The sequence below is a fragment of the Balaenoptera acutorostrata genome, chromosome 1 (genome assembly GCF_949987535.1).
Source record: "Balaenoptera acutorostrata chromosome 1, mBalAcu1.1, whole genome shotgun sequence".
NCBI lineage: Eukaryota > Metazoa > Chordata > Mammalia > Artiodactyla > Balaenopteridae > Balaenoptera > Balaenoptera acutorostrata.
The window spans coordinates 163,366,692-163,386,210 of record NC_080064.1 but is presented as its reverse complement, the minus strand read 5'-3'; the positions used below and the strand labels follow the sequence as shown (position 1 = coordinate 163,386,210).

Below are 19,519 nucleotides of genomic sequence, written 5' to 3'. Positions count from 1 at the left end.
GAGCGTTTTTTATCAAGATTTGTATATAGGTCAGCCCCCTGGTAGTAGTCAGGGTTCTCCAGAGAAATAGAATACACACACACACACACACACACACACACACACACACACACACACGAGTAGGTATGTGCGTGTATGTGTGTGCGTGTTTGTGTGAGACAGAGAGAGAGAGAGTTATTTTAAGGAATTGATTCATGTGATGGCAGAGGCTAGGCAGCCTAAAATCAGCAGGGTGGGTTGGTGGGCTGGAGATGCTGAAAGACCATCCAAACACCGTCTGCTGCAGAATTCCCTTTTCCCCCGGGGGGTGGGGGGGCTGGTCAATCTTTTTTCTCTTAAGGCCTTCAACTAATTGGATGAGATGCAACCAGATTATGGCGGGCAATCTGCTTTTCTCAAAGTCTCCTGGTTTAAATGTTAATCTCATCTGAAATATGACATCACAGCAACATCCAGCTACGACTGACCAAATATCTGGGTACCATGCCCCAGCCAAGTCGACATAAAACTATCCATCACATCCCTCCGTGTTGTGCAGTTTCCATCTAGGAAACTTCGCCCTCGTCGCCCTATAATAAGCAGGCCGGGCACCGTCAGGTGAGCGGGGAGCCACGCGCCTGCTCAGCTAGTGTCATTCTCCAGTGAAGGTGAATGCTTGCCACCAGGGATTCACTGTCTTTACCTTTCCTCGTGAACTTTAGACGTTTTATCATCTCTAGCTCCTTCATTTACCAGGGGCTGGCAAGCTGATTCTGTAAATCACATAAGGACACATAGTAAGTATTTTAGGCTATGCAGGTCATATATGTCTCTCTTGCATATTCTTGTTTGTTTGTTTTACAACTTTTTAAAAATATAGAAACCACTCTTAGCTTGCTGGCCGTATAAAAATAGGACGAGGGCTGGATTAGCCCATGAGCTGTAATTTGTCAAACCTTGATTTAAACTACTAACATTCCGGGTGCATCTGATTGCTTGAAATTCCTGGATGACTTCCAATCCCTAAGTGCACTCCTCCAACTGCATCCAAATCCAGGTGTTCAACAGAAACCTAAGTGACATCAAAGCTGCAAGGTCCGCAGGAAGCGAAGGGCTTCCTCCTCCCGGGCTCTAATGACCAGATCTCCCCCTAAAGATGGGGACGGCTTCTCCATCACGAAAGCTTTGAGCTGGGAGAACAAAGGGCCAAGGAAGACCATGACAGAACACCAGCTATGCCCTCCCTCCAGCCAGCTGGTTGCCCAGCACAGGCCCCTCCAGTTCTGTTGGATGCTTAGGGTCCCCAAGAGGGAGCGCTACCCCAGGTGGCCTGGAGGGTCCCCCCACCTGGGCGGGGAGGAGAGCAGCTGCATGGGCTTGGACAGCCGCCTGTGGCCAGAGCACACTGAGCCCGCGTGCAGCCTGCAGCCGCCCTGGGATGAACCACCTTCAGGCAGGAGGCCTGACGGTCAGCCTCCAGGGGGCTTTTCAGGGATCAGGGTCATGGCGTTATGAAACTTGGCTTTTCCGTGTGTGTGGCGGGGTGAGGGGGGAGCTCTTTATGAACCACTTGTAGATCAACTCAACTGCACAATCCTGTCGGGTAAAGACTTTGTGGAAAACTGTGAGCTCTTACACCGGCAAATGCTGTTTTAGCATGTGCGTTCCTATCTCCTGTGAGAGTTGAATGAGAATAAAAATCGTCCTGTTTGCTGCTCCTCTAGTTTTGTGTTTGATCTGGCTGTAAAGAACTCTTTTCTCAGAAGCGGGACTTTTCATTCCTCTCCTTCCCTCCCTCCCCTCCTCCCTCCCCTCCTCCCTCCCTCCCTCTCTTTCCCCATCTATCCTTGTCTGCTATTGCACCTGCTCTGAGAGATCCCCATATTAAACCTGTCTGCAGGTAGCTCAGGGGAGGGCATGTGTAAAGCAAATATGAAAGATCTTTGTGCCTTTGTAGCTCTCTCTTCCTTACTCAAAGTATTGTTTCTGTGACACTAACAGCACAGTGAAAGCAGACCCGGGGGCCAGGCCTCTGAACGGCAGGAGAATGAAAATGGACCAAGTGCTGGATTACTATGCAAAACCCCTTCTGGCCACAGCTCTTTCTACCAGTGGCATCTGCCCTCCAGCCCGTCCTGCTTTGTCCTCAGGAGAGCCATCTTTGGAACATCAGGAGACGCAGGCCAGGCCCTTCTCCTCATGAGGCTGGGCAGAGCTAATCGGACACCACGGGCTCTACTGTCTTAAGAGTTCTCAGCCCAACGCCGAAGACTGTGACCACATGGCAAGCTCCTCCCCTGAAGGACCCACCAGAGTGAGCTGCCCCAGAACAGAGGGTCAGAAACATGCAGAAAGAGCCAACTATGAGTGTCATTTGTTGTGGTGGCCCCCAAGCTGTAAGCTTATTCAGCTTTCTGCTTTCCGGAGAACTTCTCTTGGTATGCACTCCTGACGCTGCGGTATTGAGCGTAAAAAAGGAAAATGGCTTGCGGCTAGTTTCGCTCCAGGTGCCTGCTCTGCATCTAAGAGCCCCTGGTTGTTCCCCAGAAGAAGGACGTGCTGCCCTGAGGGGGAAGTCTGTATCTCCAAAGAATGGCCCATAAGGCATGCTGACGCATAGATAGTGGTGCATAGATAGTGGTGCATAGATAGTGGCGCATAGATAGTGGCGCATAGATAGTGGCGACGGAATTATGTGGAAATACAAGGTTTACTGATGTATTGTCTGATATTGGTTCCGTACTAAACCTATATATACATTCATGCTCTTTGAATAAACTTGCCTTGCAACCATCAGTTGTCTTGGCCCTTCTGACCCCATACTGGTGCTTTTCAGTTCCTTACCCCTCACCGCCAGGAACTTCTAGCTTTCTGCAGCCGGTCAGCGGCAGTTGCCTATCTCCATTTCATTTAGTTGTTTTTCTGGGGTTTTTTCTTGTTCCTTCATCTGGTACATAGCCCTCTGCCTTTTCATCTTGTCTATCTTTCTCTAACTGTGTTTCTTGATCCACAGGCTGCAGGATTGTAGTTTTTCTTGCTTCTGCTGTCTGCCCTCTGGTGGTTGAGGCTATCTAAGAGGCTTGATGGGAGGCTCTGGTGGTGGGTAGAGCTCTCATTTACCAGTTTTATTTTACATAGGATGCCTCATTTACTAAAACCATAGATTCCAAGTTGCTCCATGAAAAATGTGATATTCTTAGCTGTCAACATTAGGGAATTTCCCCAATCACATTTTTAAATTGATTTAATGTGTTATTTTTGAAAACATAAGTTGGGATATCACAAAATGGACTTAGCCTGCAGAGGCTTACTTTCAACCAGAGAGCTCCATTTCCATGTTCCGCTTAACAGAAGCCAAAATGATCTTCCTTCCCAAACCTCTTCCTTTTCCTGCACTATCTAAGAAAAAGTAACCACACTCTACATAGTTCCCTAAGCCAGAACCCTAGCAGCCATTTTTGCTTCTCTTTTCCCCTTCCCGCTCCATATCTAGTCACTGAGCACTTCTATTCTACCTCCCAAATGACCTCAGATCCTTTCCCTCCACTTCAATCTCTGCCACTGCCTTTAGTTTGAACCCTCACTCCTCTCTTAGATGAATATAAAGTCTCTTAATGGGTTTTGTTGCTTCCATCAGTCCTACTTATTCTCAAGCGTGACCTCACTACAAACCACCTGATAGTGACTCCTTAACTTCACAACATTCAATGGCTCTCATGTTTCTGGGAAGAAAACCAAGCTCTTTACCCCAGCATCTACTTGGGGTTAATAGATCTAGGTTTGAATTTCAGGTTTAAGTACTTTGCAGCAGTGTGACCTCAGACTATTGGGCTTTCTAAGCCTTTGTTTTCTCACCGTGCCTGAGGTCACTGAGGGCAGGACTATTTTTCACACACGGGTGCCTGGCATGTAGGAGGGACTAATCAATGTTGAATGAAGGGAAAGTATTTTAAAATCCACATCAAAAAATTGCTCCTCCTTAAAAAAAGAAAATCCTGATACACTATGCCACTTCCAACCAAATTTGACTTCTACCTTTATTTTCTGATGATCACAATAAGGTGCCTTTGGGGATCCACACAATCAGGGATCAAATCCTGGCCACACCCCTGAGCAATCATGTGACCTTGGGAACGTTACTTAGCTTCTGTAAAATCTGTAAAATGAAGGTTTCTGAGGATTTTGTTCCCGAGGGTTAAATGAGTACCTCACTTGGAACGGGGGCGGGCGCATAGTGTTTGCCAAATGTTAACTATCGTTATCATCTTCATCAAATCAAGACCGTGGTACTTCACTTTGTGACTCTCAAGTTTGTATGAGAAAATCGTGCTTTATGCGTTGTTGTTGGCTAAAGTAGGGAAACCTGGAAACTCCTGCCGTGGAAGAGAGAAACAGGCGAGAAAAGCGAGTTGCTGAATCCCAGCGCCTCAGAGGTGGGAGGGAGGAGTTCGGTACCTAATTTACTGATGAGGAAGTGGAGGGGTGATGTGTCCTCGAGTCTCATTCAAGACACAGCCACAGCTCTTTATTGAGAGTAGGACCAGGGCCCCGGGGGTTGCTATGGTTAAACTGTAGGCGGAAACTAACACTCTTTGGAAGGCAAGACAGGAGGAGCATTCAGTTATAAAAAACGGTCAAAAATTGGGGTGAAACTAAGTTCGTTGAGCGATACATCAAATGAGTCAACTGTCGACCCGGTGAAACCGAGTTGCTAACTGAACTGGCATTTTACGAACAGGGGCTTTCTACAGAGCCCACTGACTCAGGACGGCTTCGATTAACAAACGCGGCGTTTTTACTGAGCTCTGACCGCCACAGCAACAGTCAGCTCTACCCACCACCAGAGCCTCCCATCAAGCCTCTTAGATAGCCTCAACCACCAGAGGGCAGAGAACAGAAGCAAGAAAAACTACAATCCTGCAGCCTGTGGACCAAAAACCACAGTTACAGAAAGACAGAGAAGATGAAAAGGCAGAGGGCTATGTACCAGATGAAGGAACAAGAAAAAACCCCAGAAAAACAACTAAATGAAGTGGAGATAGGCAACCTTCCAGAAAAAGAATTCAGAATAATGATAGTGAAGATGATCCAGGACCTCGGAATAAGAGTGGAGGCAAAGATTGAGAAGATGCAAGAAATGATTAACAAAGACCTAGAAGAATTAAAGAACAAACAAACAGAGATGACCAATACAATAACTGAAATGAAAACTACACTAGAAGGAATCAATAGCAGAATAACTGAGGCAGAAGAACGGATAAGTGACCTGGAAGACAGAATGGTGGAATTCACTGCTGCAGAACAGACTAAAGAAAAAAGAATGAAAAGAAATGAAGACAGCCTAAGAGACCTCTGGGACAACATTAAACGCAACAACATTCGCATTATAGGGGTCCCAGAAGGAGAAGAGAGAGAGAAAGGACCAGAGAAAATATTTGAAGAGATTATAGTCGAAAACTTCCCTAACATGGGAAAGGAAATAGCCACCCAAGTCCAGGAAGCGCAGAGAGTCCCATACAGAATAAACCCAAGGAGAAACACGCCGAGACACATAGTAATCAAAGTGGCAAAAATTAAAGACAAAGAAAAATTACTGAAAGCAGCAAGGGAAAAACGACAAATAACATACAAGGGAACTCCCACAAGGTTAACAGCTGATTTCTCAGCAGAAACTCTGCAAGCCAGAAGGGAGTGGCATGATATACTTAAAGTGATGAAAGGGAAGAACCTACAACCAAGATTACTCTACCCGGCAAGGATCTCATTCAGATTCGATGGAGAAATCAAAAGCTTTACAGACAAGCAAAAGCTAAGAGAATTCAGCACCACCAAACCAGCTCTACAACAAATGCTAAAGGAACTTCTCTAAGTGGGAAACACAAGAGAAGAAAAGGACCTACAAAAACAAACCCAAAACAATTAAGAAAATGGTCATAGGAACATACATATCGATAATTACCTTAAACGTGAATGGATTAAATGCCCCAACCAAAAGACATAGACTGGCTGAATGGATAAAAAAACAAGACCCATATATATGCTGTCTACAAGAGACCCACTTCAGACCTAGGGACACATACAGACTGAAAGTGAGGGGATGGAAAAAGATAGTCCATGCAAATGGAAATCAAAAGAAAGCTGGAGTAGCTATACTCATATCAGATAAAATAGACTTTAAAATAAAGAATGTTACAAGAGACAAGGAAGGACACTACATAATGATCCAGGGATCAATCCAAGAAGAAGATATAACAATTATAAATATATATGCACCCAACATAGGAGCACCTCAATACATAAGGCAACTGCTAACAGCTATAAAAGAGGAAATCGACAGTAACACAATCATAGTGGGGGACTTTAACACCTCACTTACACCAATGGACAGATCATCCAAAATGAAAATAAATAAGGAAACAGAAGCTTTAAATGACACAATAGACCAGATAGATTTAATTGATATATATAGGACATTCCATCCAAAAACGGCAGATTACACGTTCTTCTCAAGTGCGCACGGAACATTCTCCAGGATAGATCACATCTTGGGTCACAAATCAAGCCTCAGTAAATTTAAGAAAATTGAAATCATATCAAGCATCTTTTCTGACCACAACGCTATGAGATTAGAAATGAATTACAGGGAAAAAAACGTAAAAAAGACAAACACATGGAGGCTAAACAATACGTTACTAAATAACCAAGAGATCACTGAAGAAATCAAACAGGAAATAAAAAAATACCTAGAGACAAATGACAATGAAAACACGACGACCCAAAACCTATGGGATGCAGCAAAAGCGGTTCTAAGAGGGAAGTTTATAGCTATACAAGCCTACCTAAAGAAACAAGAAAAATCTCAAGTAAACAATCTAACCTTACACCTAAAGAAACTAGAGAAAGAAGAACAAACAAAACCCAAAGTTAGCAGAAGGAAAGAAATCATTAAGATCAGAGCAGAAATAAATGAAATAGAAACAAAGAAAACAATAGCAAAGATCAATAAAACTAAAAGTTGGTTCTTTGAGAAGATAAACAAAATTGATAAGCCATTAGCCAGACTCATCAAGAAAAAGAGGGAGAGGACTCAAATCAATAAAATCAGAAACGAAAAAGGAGAAGTTACAACAGACACCACAGAAATACAAAACATCCTAAGAGACTACTACAAGCAACTTTATGCCAATAAAATGGACAACCTGGAAGAAATGGACAAATTCTTAGAAAGGTATAACCTTCCAAGACTGAATCAGGAAGAAACAGAAAATATGAAGAGACCAATCACAAGTAATGAAATTGAAACTGTGATTAAAAATCGTCCAACAAACAAAAGTCCAGGACCAGATGGCTTCACAGGTGAATTCTATCAAACATTTAGAGAAGAGCTAACACCCATCCTTCTCAAACTCTTCCAAAAAATTGCAGAAGAAGGAACACTCCCAAACTCATTCTATGAGGCCACCATCACCCTGATACCAAAACCAGACAAAGACACTACAAAAAAAGAAAATTACAGACCAATATCACTGATGAATATAGATGCAAAAATCCTCAACAAAATACTAGCAAACAGAATCCAACAACACATTAAAAGGATCATACATCACGATCAAGTGGGATTTATCCCAGGGATGCAAGGATTCTTCAATATACGCAAATCAATCAATGTGATACACCATATTAACAAATTGAAGAATAAAAACCATATGATCATCTCAATAGATGCAGAAAAAGCTTTTGACAAAATTCAACACCCATTTACGATAAAAACTCTCCAGAAAGTGGGCATAGAGGGAACCTACCTCAACATAATAAAGGCCATATGTGACAAACCCACAGCAAACATCATTCTCAATGGTGAAAAACTGAAAGCATTTCCTCTAAGATCAGGAATGAGACAAGGATGTCCACTCTCACCACTATTATTCAACATAGTTCTGGAAGTCCTAGCCACGGCAATCAGAGAAGAAAAAGAAATAAAAGGAATCCAAATTGGAAAAGAAGAAGTAAAACTGTCACTGTTTGCGGATGACATGATACTATACATAGAGAATCCTAAAACTGCCACCAGAAAACTGCTAGAGCTAATTAATGAATATGGTAAAGTTGCAGGTTACAAAATTAATGCACAGAAATCTCTTGCATTCCTATACACTAATGATGAAAAATCTGAAAGAGAAATTATGGAAACACTCCCATTTACCATTGCAACAAAAAGAATAAAATACCTAGGAATAAACCTACCTAGGGAGACAAAAGACCTGTATGCAGAAATCTATAAGACACTGATAAAAGAAATTAAAGATGATACCAACAGATGGAGAGATATACCATGTTCTTGGATTGGAAGAATCAACATTGTGAAAATGAGTATACTACCCAAAGCAATCTACAGATTCAATGCAATCCCTATCAAATTACCAATGGCAATTTTTACGGAGCTAGAACAAATCATCTTAAAATTTGTATGGAGACACAAAAGACCCCGAATAGCCAAAGCAGTCTTGAGGCAAAAAAATGGAGCTGGAGGAATCAGACTCCCTGACTTCAGACTATACTACAAAGCTACAGTAATCAAGACAATATGGTACTGGCACAAAAACAGAAACATAGATCAATGGAACAAGATAGAAAGCCCAGAGATTAACCCACGCACCTATGGTCAACTAATCTATGACAAAAGAGGCAAAGATATACAATGGAGAAAAGACAGTCTCTTCAATAAGTGGTGCTGGGAAAACTGGACAGCTCCATGTAAAAGAATGAAATTAGAATACTCCCTAACACCATACACAAAAATAAACTCAAAATGGATTAGAGACCTAAATATAAGACTGGACACTATAAAACTCTTAGAGGAAAACATAGGAAGAACACTCTTTGACATAAATCACAGCAAGATCTTTTTTGATCCACCTCCTAGAGTAATGGAAATAAAAACAAAAATAAACAAGTGGGACCTAATGAAACTTCAAAGCTTTTGCACAGCAAAGGAAACCATAAACAAGACAAAAAGACAACCCTCAGAATGGGAGAAAATATTTGCAAATGAATCAACGGACAAAGGATTAATCTCCAAAATATATAAACAGCTCATTCAGCTCAATATCAAAGAAACAAACACCCCAATCCAAAAATGGGCAGAAGACCTAAATAGACATTTCTCCAAAGAAGACATACAGACGGCCACGAAGCACATGAAAAGATGCTCAACATCACTAATTATTAGAGAAATGCAAATCAAAACTACAATGAGGTATCACCTCACTCCTGTTAGAATGGGCATCATCAGAAAATCTACAAACAACAAATGCTGGAGAGGGTGTGGAGAAAAGGGAACCCTCTTGCACTGTTGGTGGGAATGTAAATTGATACAGCCACTATGGAGAACAATATGGAGGTTCCTTAAAAAACTAAAAATAGAATTACCATATGACCCAGCAATCCCACTACTGGGCATATACCCAGAGAAAACCGTAATTCAAAAGGACACATGCACCCGAATGTTCATTGCAGCACTATTTACAATAGCCAGGTCATGGAAGCAACCTAAATGCCCATCAACAGACGAATGGATAAAGAAGATGTGGTACATATATACAATGGAATATTACTCAGCCATAAAAAGGAACAAAATTGAGTCATTTGTTGAGACGTGGATGGATCTAGAGACTGTCATACAGAGTGAAGTAAGTCAGAAAGAGAAAAACAAATATCGTATATTAATGCATGTATGTGGAACCTAGAAAAATGGTACAGATGAGCCAGTTTGCAGGGCAGAAGTTGAGACTCAGATGTAGAGAATGGACATATGGACACCAAGGGGGGAAAACTGTGGTGAGGTGGGGATGGTGGTGTGCTGAATTGGGGGATTGGGATTGACATGTATACACTGATGTGTATAAAACTGATGCCTAATAAGAACCTGCAGTATAAAAAAACAAAAAAAAAAACAAAACAAAACAACAACAAAAAAAAACAAACGCGGCGCTTCCCACAGGACCGGAAAGCTTGGAGCGCGAGAGATGAATGGAAACCAGAGTCCGGGGCGCGCCGCTCGGGGGGCGGGGCAGCCGCGGGCGGGGGCGGGGCATTGTGAGTCACATGCCTGCGCTCTGAGGGAACTCTGGTCGTGATTGGTCCGTCGTAACCAGGTGACCGAAGGACACATTCCGGTAGGCAAGGGCCGGCCGAGCTAGCTACTTTCAGTTGGGAGGCGGCGGCGGAAGGAGGAGGAGCTCCGGCTGCGCTCTCTCCCTGCAGTGGTTGCGCGTCTCAGCGCTTGTCTGGTTCCCACCCCTTTTAAATAAGCCGGTCTGGTCACCGCCCTCACAGACTAGTTGGCTCCGGGGAGGCGGCGGCGGCGGGGGTGCGGCCGGGGCCGGGCCCCTGCCCGGGGCCCGGCGGCTGGGCGGACAGGAGAGCGGCGGGCGAAGTCGCGTCTGCATGTGCGGCACAGCCCCGGCATAGCCTGGGGCTGCCAGTGCCCGCCGCGCCATTGTTGGGGGAGGGGGCGGCTTCTGAGCTCAGCGGAGTCGGGGGACGAGCGGAGGCGGCGGCGGCGAGGAGTGAAGGCGCCCCATGGGGAACTCGCTGTCTTGTTGCCTGTGCCCCAATGCCAGCCCCAAGGTGGGCCGGCGCAGGGGGTCAGCGAAGCCGGACTACGAGTTTGAGGTCTACAAGGCGGCGGCCGGGAACGCGGTGGCAGTAGCTCCGGCGGCGGCTACCGTGGAACCCGCCGAGTTGGATTTCGCAGGTGGCGAAGGCCACCACCTGCAGCACATCAGCGACCGGGAGATGCCCGAAGGTAAGAAGCGGCGGGCGCGCCTCGCCCCTCGCGGGGTCGGCGCCGTCTGCTCTCGGGCCTACCTCTGGCCTCCGCCGCCCCCAGGGTCCCCCGGGAGGGAGACGCCGCCTAGGGCTCCTTCTTGCCCGGAGTTGGCTCTCCCAGGGCTGGGCACCGGGGACGAAGGCTGGCTCTGCTTGGCATCCCCACCCCTTATTCTTTACCAGTCGCGTCCGGCCAGTCTCCTTCCCTCTTCCCTACCCGAATGCCCAATTCTTTCCCCCGTTCCCATTTCCCAGCCCGGCCTGAGACCCTCCAATCCGCGGCCCTTCCTGTTCGTGGTTCTATTTAACATCTCGTGGGACTTAGCAGAGACTTTCTGGTGTATTCTCTCTTTTCTTAATGAAAACTTAAATACTCTAACTTCGGCGTATCCATCCCGTCTCCCTATCCAGATGGTACCTAAGCGAAGGAACTAGGTAAGGGCCTGATGATAGACTTCTATTCGTTAAGGTAGTTGATACTCGAGACAATTAAGACAAACATTAGAGGATTTGTCATTTAAATTCAAAATAGAGATGGACAGAGTCAGTATGGTGTTCTTAACTAAAATTCTTTGGATTTTAATGTTTTCAGTCGCCCTGATAGAAGCTACTTTATCCCTTCTAACTATAATTTGAACACGATAGGAAAGAAAATGGTGGGAGAGGGGCTTAAAATAACTGTGAACGGTGTGAAACGTTACTGCCATGGCTGCAGAGAATAGTTGTTGGGTTTTTTTTCTTTACCAAAGGAGACCCCATGGAGTTCTGATTACTTTTAAATTCCCACTTTGACACAAGTATGTCTTCAGCTGCACAGCCTTAACCGACTTCTTTTGCACGTTGCCTGTTCTAAGGGAGCGGTGAGGTGGTTCCTGAGACTGCTGGACAGAAGTTTCAAAGGAGAAAAAACAAATTCAGATTGTCATTTGTGATATAAAGGTTTGGGAGTTAACATACCACATCCATCCTGCAGAAAAATGTCTCCATGGCTCCCTCCTCCGCCCCCCCGCCCCCAGTAGAATACTATTTAACTTTAAGAATGTTCAGGTAAAAGTTCTGAAGGCTAAGTGGCTGGGGGTGGGTGTTGTCGGGGAGGAGAGGAGAGAGAGAAGAGAGGAAATGTTTGATTTTTGCCTCTAGAATTTTGGAAAGGGATGGCTCTAGGTTAAAAAAAAAAAATTTCTGGGTAGCATAGTGGCACTTTAATAAAGACTGTTCTTTGAAGTATAAAACATTGTATCATAAAGATGTTAAAGCCCCACTGGCCCATTTGTTTCATTTAAATGCCAGAGATTATTTCATTATTTCATAGACGAAATGTCTTACAGCTCTTCTATTTAAATTTTAGTTGGGTTTATTTAATTTCTTTAAAAGTTAGAATAATTAAGCCTGTGGATTCACCCTTATGATGGACGTGGCTTTGTAAGTGGAGAGTACTCCCTTTTCAGAATAGTTAGATATTGTGAAAGAATGAACAAATTATGTGAATTAATTGTAGCTTTAAACACAAAGCATGTAAGTACTTGTGAAAACTGCTCTGCTTGTTGCTATAAGGTAAGCCTCTAAATGATTTTTAAAAACAGTTAGTAGTTGGCTAATGTAGGATGAGAGACGAAAATTGGACCTTTATAGAATTCTTTTAAGATTTACAATGCATTTTCTTGTGTATTTCACTTGGCCCTTCCATCTACAAATAAGGCCCGTATATATTCTCCCTCTGTTGCCGATGAAGAAGCCAAGACTTAGAGATCTGAAATGACTGTGTAACACAGCTACTGAACAAAAGAGACAGACTTGGGAGGTGGTAGATATGCCAAATTCAGTTCTTGGGATGCTTAAGAAACTGTTTAGAGTGCACCTTATATTTTATAATTTATCCATAAGTTAGGCCTATCTCAGCATACTCCAGTTTTGATTATTGCCATTCCAGTTTATTGTACACAACTCAGAAGCAACATTTACCTCTCCATTCTCTGTCTGTACATACATTGCAATGGATATGAATAAAAGTAGAAGTCATGAAATAGCCTAAATTTATCAGTCAGGTAAACACGTTGATATAATTTAAAGAGTTTGTTCTGGTGAAATCCAATTGAAGCCGAGAATGCCCTGGACAGAGGGACATTAGGGGAAGCTGGTAAGCGGGCAGGTAAGGTACTAAGCATTTAGCATACGACTATGTATGATAAGGAAGGAGTGCTAAATCAGGAACTGGAAAAATAGAGTTCATGAGTACAGAATTTACCTTTTTATGTTTAACATGATTGTTAAAATTTCATTTCAATTTGTCTTTTTGGGGGGGGCATTCAATAAAGTGATAAGAGAAACCTCAATTTCAGCATTTGCCTATTAATTAAGTTTCCATAGAAACAAGGTCAGAACACCAAATATAAAGCACAGGCACATTGGAAGTTTGCTCTTAATGTCTTTATTTCAGACAATTTTGTATCAGTTTCCCTGGAAACTGAGAAATACCTACTCAGATATAAAACATTTTGGCTTTTCTACAGTGAAGAATTATTTGGTTACTTAGAGAAAATCGTACATAAATGATGCTCTGTCTTGTTCTTCAGAAACATTGGAGAAGAACATGATTTCTTCAAGCCATCTCAAAAAAGTAACTCCTAAGAACGTAGTATAGATTTCGGATAGACTCAAAAGAATTGTTTACTACTTTGTCTTTAACAGTATATCTAATATAACTGATGGTAGTGTCATAATAGAAAATAAGATGCTACGGTCCTATTCTCTGATTTTATTTTTATTCATCAACTTTTCATACAGCCTTTATGTTCTGACCTTAGGAGCTTTGCTAATTTTCTGGTGAAAGGTGCTCTCTCAAGTGACCCCTACCTCCCATCCCCCTGAAGAGTGGGTAGGGAAGGAATTGGCAATATGATGTGGAAAAACCTCTGAGCGACAGATCTTTCCTTTTTTTGGTGACAGTATTAATAAACATTTGATGTAAAAGATTTAGAAAACACAGAAAAGTCCTTCACTCACACTCAGAATATCCAGAATTTTTATTACTATTTTGGTGTTGATTCTTCCTGAACCTTTTGTATGCATATAAACATAACATTGTGTTTATTTTACAAAGATGGGATTGTTCTTTCTGTGCCACTTTGTAACTTTCTGTTATAAAGAAAAGTAACGACATGAAGCTCCTGGAACTGTGCTGACACCTAGAGAGTGCTCCAGGGTGATGTATTTCCATGCAACTGCGCATAGCTCTACAGCCTGCCTTTTACCAACTGTTTACTGTGCCATCGAATGGTTGGAGCATAATTCATTTACCCAGCCTTTATGGTTGAGCATCTTTTATAATCCCATTATAATGCTTTATTCAGGGGACACAGATAAAAACTGATGCATTGTATTGATACTTCCCTATAGCATTCTGATTGTACACTTTGACTTACGACTTCATTAAATTCATAGGGTGAGTCATTTTGTAGTAAAGGTATTTTAACATTAAATGTTCTTTTCCCAAATTAAAGTTACCATTGATTTTTCACTGAACATTAGATTTCCTCTTTTAGGTTTTCGTGGTTCTTGGTAACCTGTCTTGTGTCTTTGATTCTGAGTAACTAAACTACTACTCTAAGAGATCTGAAATTAACTCTGGTCTTAGGTGACAAACACATCAAAAGACAGCATTAGAAGAAATCTTAGATGATGTGGGAAAATTGGGAGAAACTTAACTGGTTTTGGGTACACTGAAACATGATTATTAGGCACCATTCCAGAGGCAGGACAAACAGTGGTTAGACAAGACAAAACCCGTATCCTAACTCAGGTCCTTACTTTCTAGAGGTGCCTGGGGGCTGACGACACAAGAATAACATCAGGTGAGAACACTAAGAAAGAAAATGAAGGTGTAATGGGCTGGGGAGGAGGACAGTTTTACAAGGGGTGGTTAAAGACAGCTTCTCTCCTTAAGCGACCCATGAGCAGTCCTCAGAGAGCCATGTGAGGCTGTGGGAGAAGAGGCTTCTGTGCAGTTCCTAAGAAGGGAATATGCTTGATGCGTGCCAAGGACAGAAAGATGGGTGGCTGCAGCTGAGTGAATGAATGCCAGGAGGAATATGGGGGATTAAGACCTTGTATGCCTAGTGGGCCTTGACAGAAAAATATGAATTTTAGTCTAATTGTCATGGGAAACCATTGAAGGATTCTATGCAGGGGAATGATGTTAATTCTTAGAAAAAGGGAAGGGGGGTAGAGAGGGTGGAGGGAGATCAGACCAGCTACTGTGTGAGAATAGACTGTAAGGGTGGAAGGAAGCAGAGAGGGAGACCAGTTAGGAGGCTGGTGCGGTAGCTCAGGTGAGAGCCAACAGTGGCTTGAACAAAAAAGCGATATTAATAAGGGTCTAAAATAGGCTGTAGTATATAGATTGCTCTTGCATTTCATTTGATTCTCACCATGTTCTGAGTTAGGTAGTGTAGGAATTCTTCTCTTAGGTATAAATTGAGTTGTCCAAGGTTTTAAAAATGAGTATTGATAGAGAGTAGGACTGTAAATTCCAAATGCATGGCATATAGGAACAGAATTTATTGTTGACATTATGTGAGCTTCTTTGGAATACTACCTTTTTTCTCACCCTTTTTTGTTGTTGTTGGTTTAGTGTATGAAAGTAATAAAACTTAAGAGTTAAAACAGTAACACTGCATAACGTGAAATGAAATGAAGGTAACTTGCAACCCAGAAAGGTTCTTAAAAGTCCAAGAAACTGAGTAAAGTACTCTTTAGAAATATATAAAGCCAGGTGTACTTACCTATGTGTCACCTCTCAGTCATGATCACTGTAACACTGATTGAGGATTAAAATAAGGCAAAACTGAGAACCAGGGTAGAGGCAGGTACAGAAGCAGTTGGAAACCAGAGCTGGGAAGTTTGGAAGCCAGGATTGTCAGAAGCTAGGAAAGCAGGATCAAGGCTTGGGTGAGCAGTAGCCTGGCAGGTGCAGGAGCCTGCTGTGTACCCGCTGGTGAGGCAGCCCAGCTCAGGGCTGGCTGGCAGGAACTCCCTGACTGCGGTGGCAAGTGTGGACTCAAAGAGATGAAATCATCAGTTTACATGGTAATTGTAAAGATTGTAATGTTTGCATCATGAGCCATAAAGCTACTACACTGTGCACTGTAGGGATGCTCGGGCAGGTCAGTAAACGCAGTGGTTACCGTTAAGTAAACTGGTGCTCAGCAGCTGCCCAGAAACTGCTGACGTCGCCTGTTTCTTTGGAATCTATTGAAATCAATATGTTGATATTAATCGCTTTCTGAAATATGCTGCTTCTGTCAGATGCTTTCTTGGTCACTTCCCTCTCCCTCTAATATCTTAACAAGGAAAAATCATTTATCGACAGTTTGATAGCATAGTTTTAACACTTTTAGCCTTCAGTAATGCATTTCATTTGTTCTAAGTTGCCTATGTTTTCACACTTTTAACAACTGCAATTGAGATGGATCTTAACAACTGGTAGAATCTTAGATTGGAGGAAAAACAGTATTCAGTGTTGGTGGTGTTTTACAGGTTTCCTCTGAGGAATGTTTACATTAAGACCGAGTTTAATTTTTTTTTAATCATACTTTTTCTACATCGACCTATCATGCTGTCAAATAAGTTGCAATTTAAATTGATAATACAAAAATGATGGGTCTTAAAATACAGTTTTAATCATAACCCCTAATCATGAGCTCAAGAATATTTCTCCTGGGTAAAACATTCTTAGAGGTTTCTAAAGAAATAACTTTCAGAAGAATCCATGTAATTTCCTGAATGCACAGTAATTTCCTGAAGTCTCTAAATTACTGTGTGTGCATGTGGTGGGGAGAGGGATGAGAGGGATGGTGGGTGGTAAAGCTTTGCTTAATAGTCGGCAGTCTTACCTTTGTGATAGTGAAGAGTGTGGTAGGTTTTATCATAGTCTCCTTAGGCTCTTGGGAAGATAGTTAATGGGAAGTGCAGAAATATTGTGTGTATGTATGAGTTTACTGTCTAATGGCTCACATGTCCATTCTATAAGATAGTGATGTGGTATTTTTCATTAGCAAAAAGTGCAAGTTATATAGAAAATTGTTAGTTATATAGGCTATAAACAAAAGATTAATATTTTCTGAAAACCTCATGCAAACTGACAGCAGTAGGGCCCTGGTGTTTACAGTACATTCAAATGATAGGCCAACTCACCAAAGTGGAAATGACACTGATAACTGTGGGAAAATGGTCAAACTGTGTAATCAAAAGAAATACAAATTAGATCTACAGTGAGGTTCCTCATTCATATCAGTAGGAATTTTTTTTTTTTCAAGTATCCAAAGCAAGGGTAGGAACTCAAAATGTGATGATTGGTAGCATTATACCCTAATGTGCCCCCCACCTTCTTTAGGAAGCAATTTAGCATTGTACATGGAGCCGTGAAAGTGATCTAACCTTTTGGCTTAGTCATTCCACTTCCGAAGATCTTTGCTAAGGAGATAAAACCATTATTTTAAAAAACTATGTACATGAAGATTTTCCTCCTAATATTTTAAGAATAGAACTTTGTAAGCACCAATCCCCAGCAATAGGGGATTGGCTAAGTCCAGTATAGGAATAACACTTGACGGGCCAGTGTGTATTCATTAGACAATAAATATGCAACAGTGGGGTGGAGAGCGCTTGTTAGTAACAAGAAGACATAAATTGTACACTAATTAGAGCTTTTTTTAACGTATAAGAAAAGCAACTAAAAGTAACGGTTGTGAATCATTGTGTGTTAATGATTGTGAATGGTTGTGTGTAATTTTTAAACAGAGCATCGTTTTGTCTCATGCAGATTTTTGTTCATGATATTTGTTAAAGGAATGAGCAAGTGACTTTTACCTTTCCCCACCTTTAGTGTGATCATCAGTACTGCTGATTAACCAGGTCTCCTTCAGTTGCAAGTTAAAAGAACATCACAGAGTTAAGCACTACTTGACCCAGGAGTTAAATGATCTCCTCAGTTCTGCTCTCCTCTGTTGATGTCTCCTGAAAAGCCTTTCCCCTCATGATAGCAAGGGGAGTGTCCAGCAGCTCAAGACTAGCTAAGGATCCTAGAGTACAGTTCTGCCTTTCTCTTTTCTTGGGAAGTCCCAGGACAGCTGTGATTGATTGGCCGGTCCTGGGTCCTGTGCCTACCTTTGAACCCCCTAGGATAGAGTAGGGAGAGTGCCAGCTTTTTTCTGGTCACTTGGGCTAAGTTTACTTTTTTTTTTTGCATGTTGTCATTTCTTTTATCCCAGCCTTCTTGATTTTTGTATTTAGATCTGTAGTAGCACATCTTGGTTTGGCGCGGGGGTGTGTGTGTGTGTGTGTGTGTGTGTGTGTGTGTGTGTGTGTTAAAGCTTGCTTCTCTTTGATTCTGGCACTTAATTTTCCTGGAATTCCATTGAAAATTGTTAAGTTTTACCATGCCATAGACACTGATAAATAATACAGCTACTTTGCAAACATTTCTGCTTATGTTTTAGATTCAAATGTAGTCTATTTACTTTCTTTTTGGTATAGGTAAGTAGTCATGAATTCTTTCGGAAGCTATAGGTTAGAGGCAGCTGTAAAAGTCTCTGCCTGCCATTTTGTGTACAGCTGAAATAATTTATTTTCCCATTGTCTTAGTTTTTCAAATATGTAGGAGAAAAAAACTTTAAAATAATTCTATGGGTCTTTTACATAAAAATGTTGAATAGAATATTTTCTCCAAAAGCAGCTTGATAAACTTCAAATTCAGTGAAGGAATTTTCATGAAGAACAAAGCAGTTGGTTTAGCTCTGTAAATTACTAGTGCTGGCAATGACATTAAAATGGATGGCTCAGATTCCTGTTAAAACGGGAAGTCCAAAATTACTGTTCGTGCAAAATTCTTTCTGGGTGGGAAAAGGGGATTCTAGGTAGATACATTTGTGGAATGCTGGGTTAGACAGAATTCACTACTAGACTAATTAGTTTTTAATATATCAATGTGTGTATTCTTTGGATTCTCTCAGAGGCAGGGATATATTTGTATTTCACTTTGACCATCAAAGCCATCTTTCAAAAACAGATCAGTTATTATGTGGTTTGGGAAATAATTGCCTTAACCATTACTCTTTATCTGAATCTTGGTCCAGTTTCTTAAAAGATTGGTTAAATGGTTTGAGATGGACTTTGCTGAGGAAGTGTCATAGGGCTTTTATGTTTGTTTGTTTGTTTTAAACAACAACCTTACTATCCTGTGTGGTAGCTTGTGCTTGTTTTGTATTTCTGCCTAAATAGAAGACGCTATCCCACCTTGGTGCAAGGTGGGCTACAGGCAGACCCACCTTTTCGTGTAGGTGTGGCCAAAATTTTTTTCTAGTAGCCCTATGATCTGCTCCAGAAAGTACTCTTATTGAAGCCCCAAATTAATCACGCAGCGTGGAATGAAGAAGTGAGTTTAGCTTTGGAAATAGAGGGCAAAGTTAAAAATCACTATCATGGAAGTGTTCCTATAGATTAGAACATTGAACTTTTATGTAGTCCTCTTAAATCTGCCATGATGAATAGCCCCCAGATAAACCACAGCCAATTAGATGAGTTCATTTGTTGAATGGAGTTAGAATTAGCCATTTGATTGTCTGAAGAACATTTGCCAAAAGCAACTCACTTCGTTTTGGCATATTTGATATATTGAGCTGGTATCTGACAGTAGTTGGCCACAGCATAACTT

At 42.0% G+C, this 19,519-nt stretch overlaps 1 protein-coding gene across 11 annotated transcripts in view; it reads left to right on the top strand.

Moving 5' to 3' along the window:
* LOC130707327 (cyclin-Y-like protein 1) overlaps positions 1-19,519 on the top strand; it is a 293,323-nt gene that overhangs the window by 248,149 nt on the left and 25,655 nt on the right. The window contains exon 1 of one of the 11 annotated variants that reach the window (XM_057541401.1): positions 10,514-10,786. The exons of the other annotated variants lie outside the window; for them this stretch is intronic. Within the exon in view, the coding sequence (XP_057397384.1) occupies positions 10,561-10,786 (226 nt within the window). The 5' untranslated portion in view covers positions 10,514-10,560. Of the gene's footprint in view, positions 1-10,513; positions 10,787-19,519 lie in introns of those variants that run through there. 11 annotated transcript variants of the gene reach the window in all.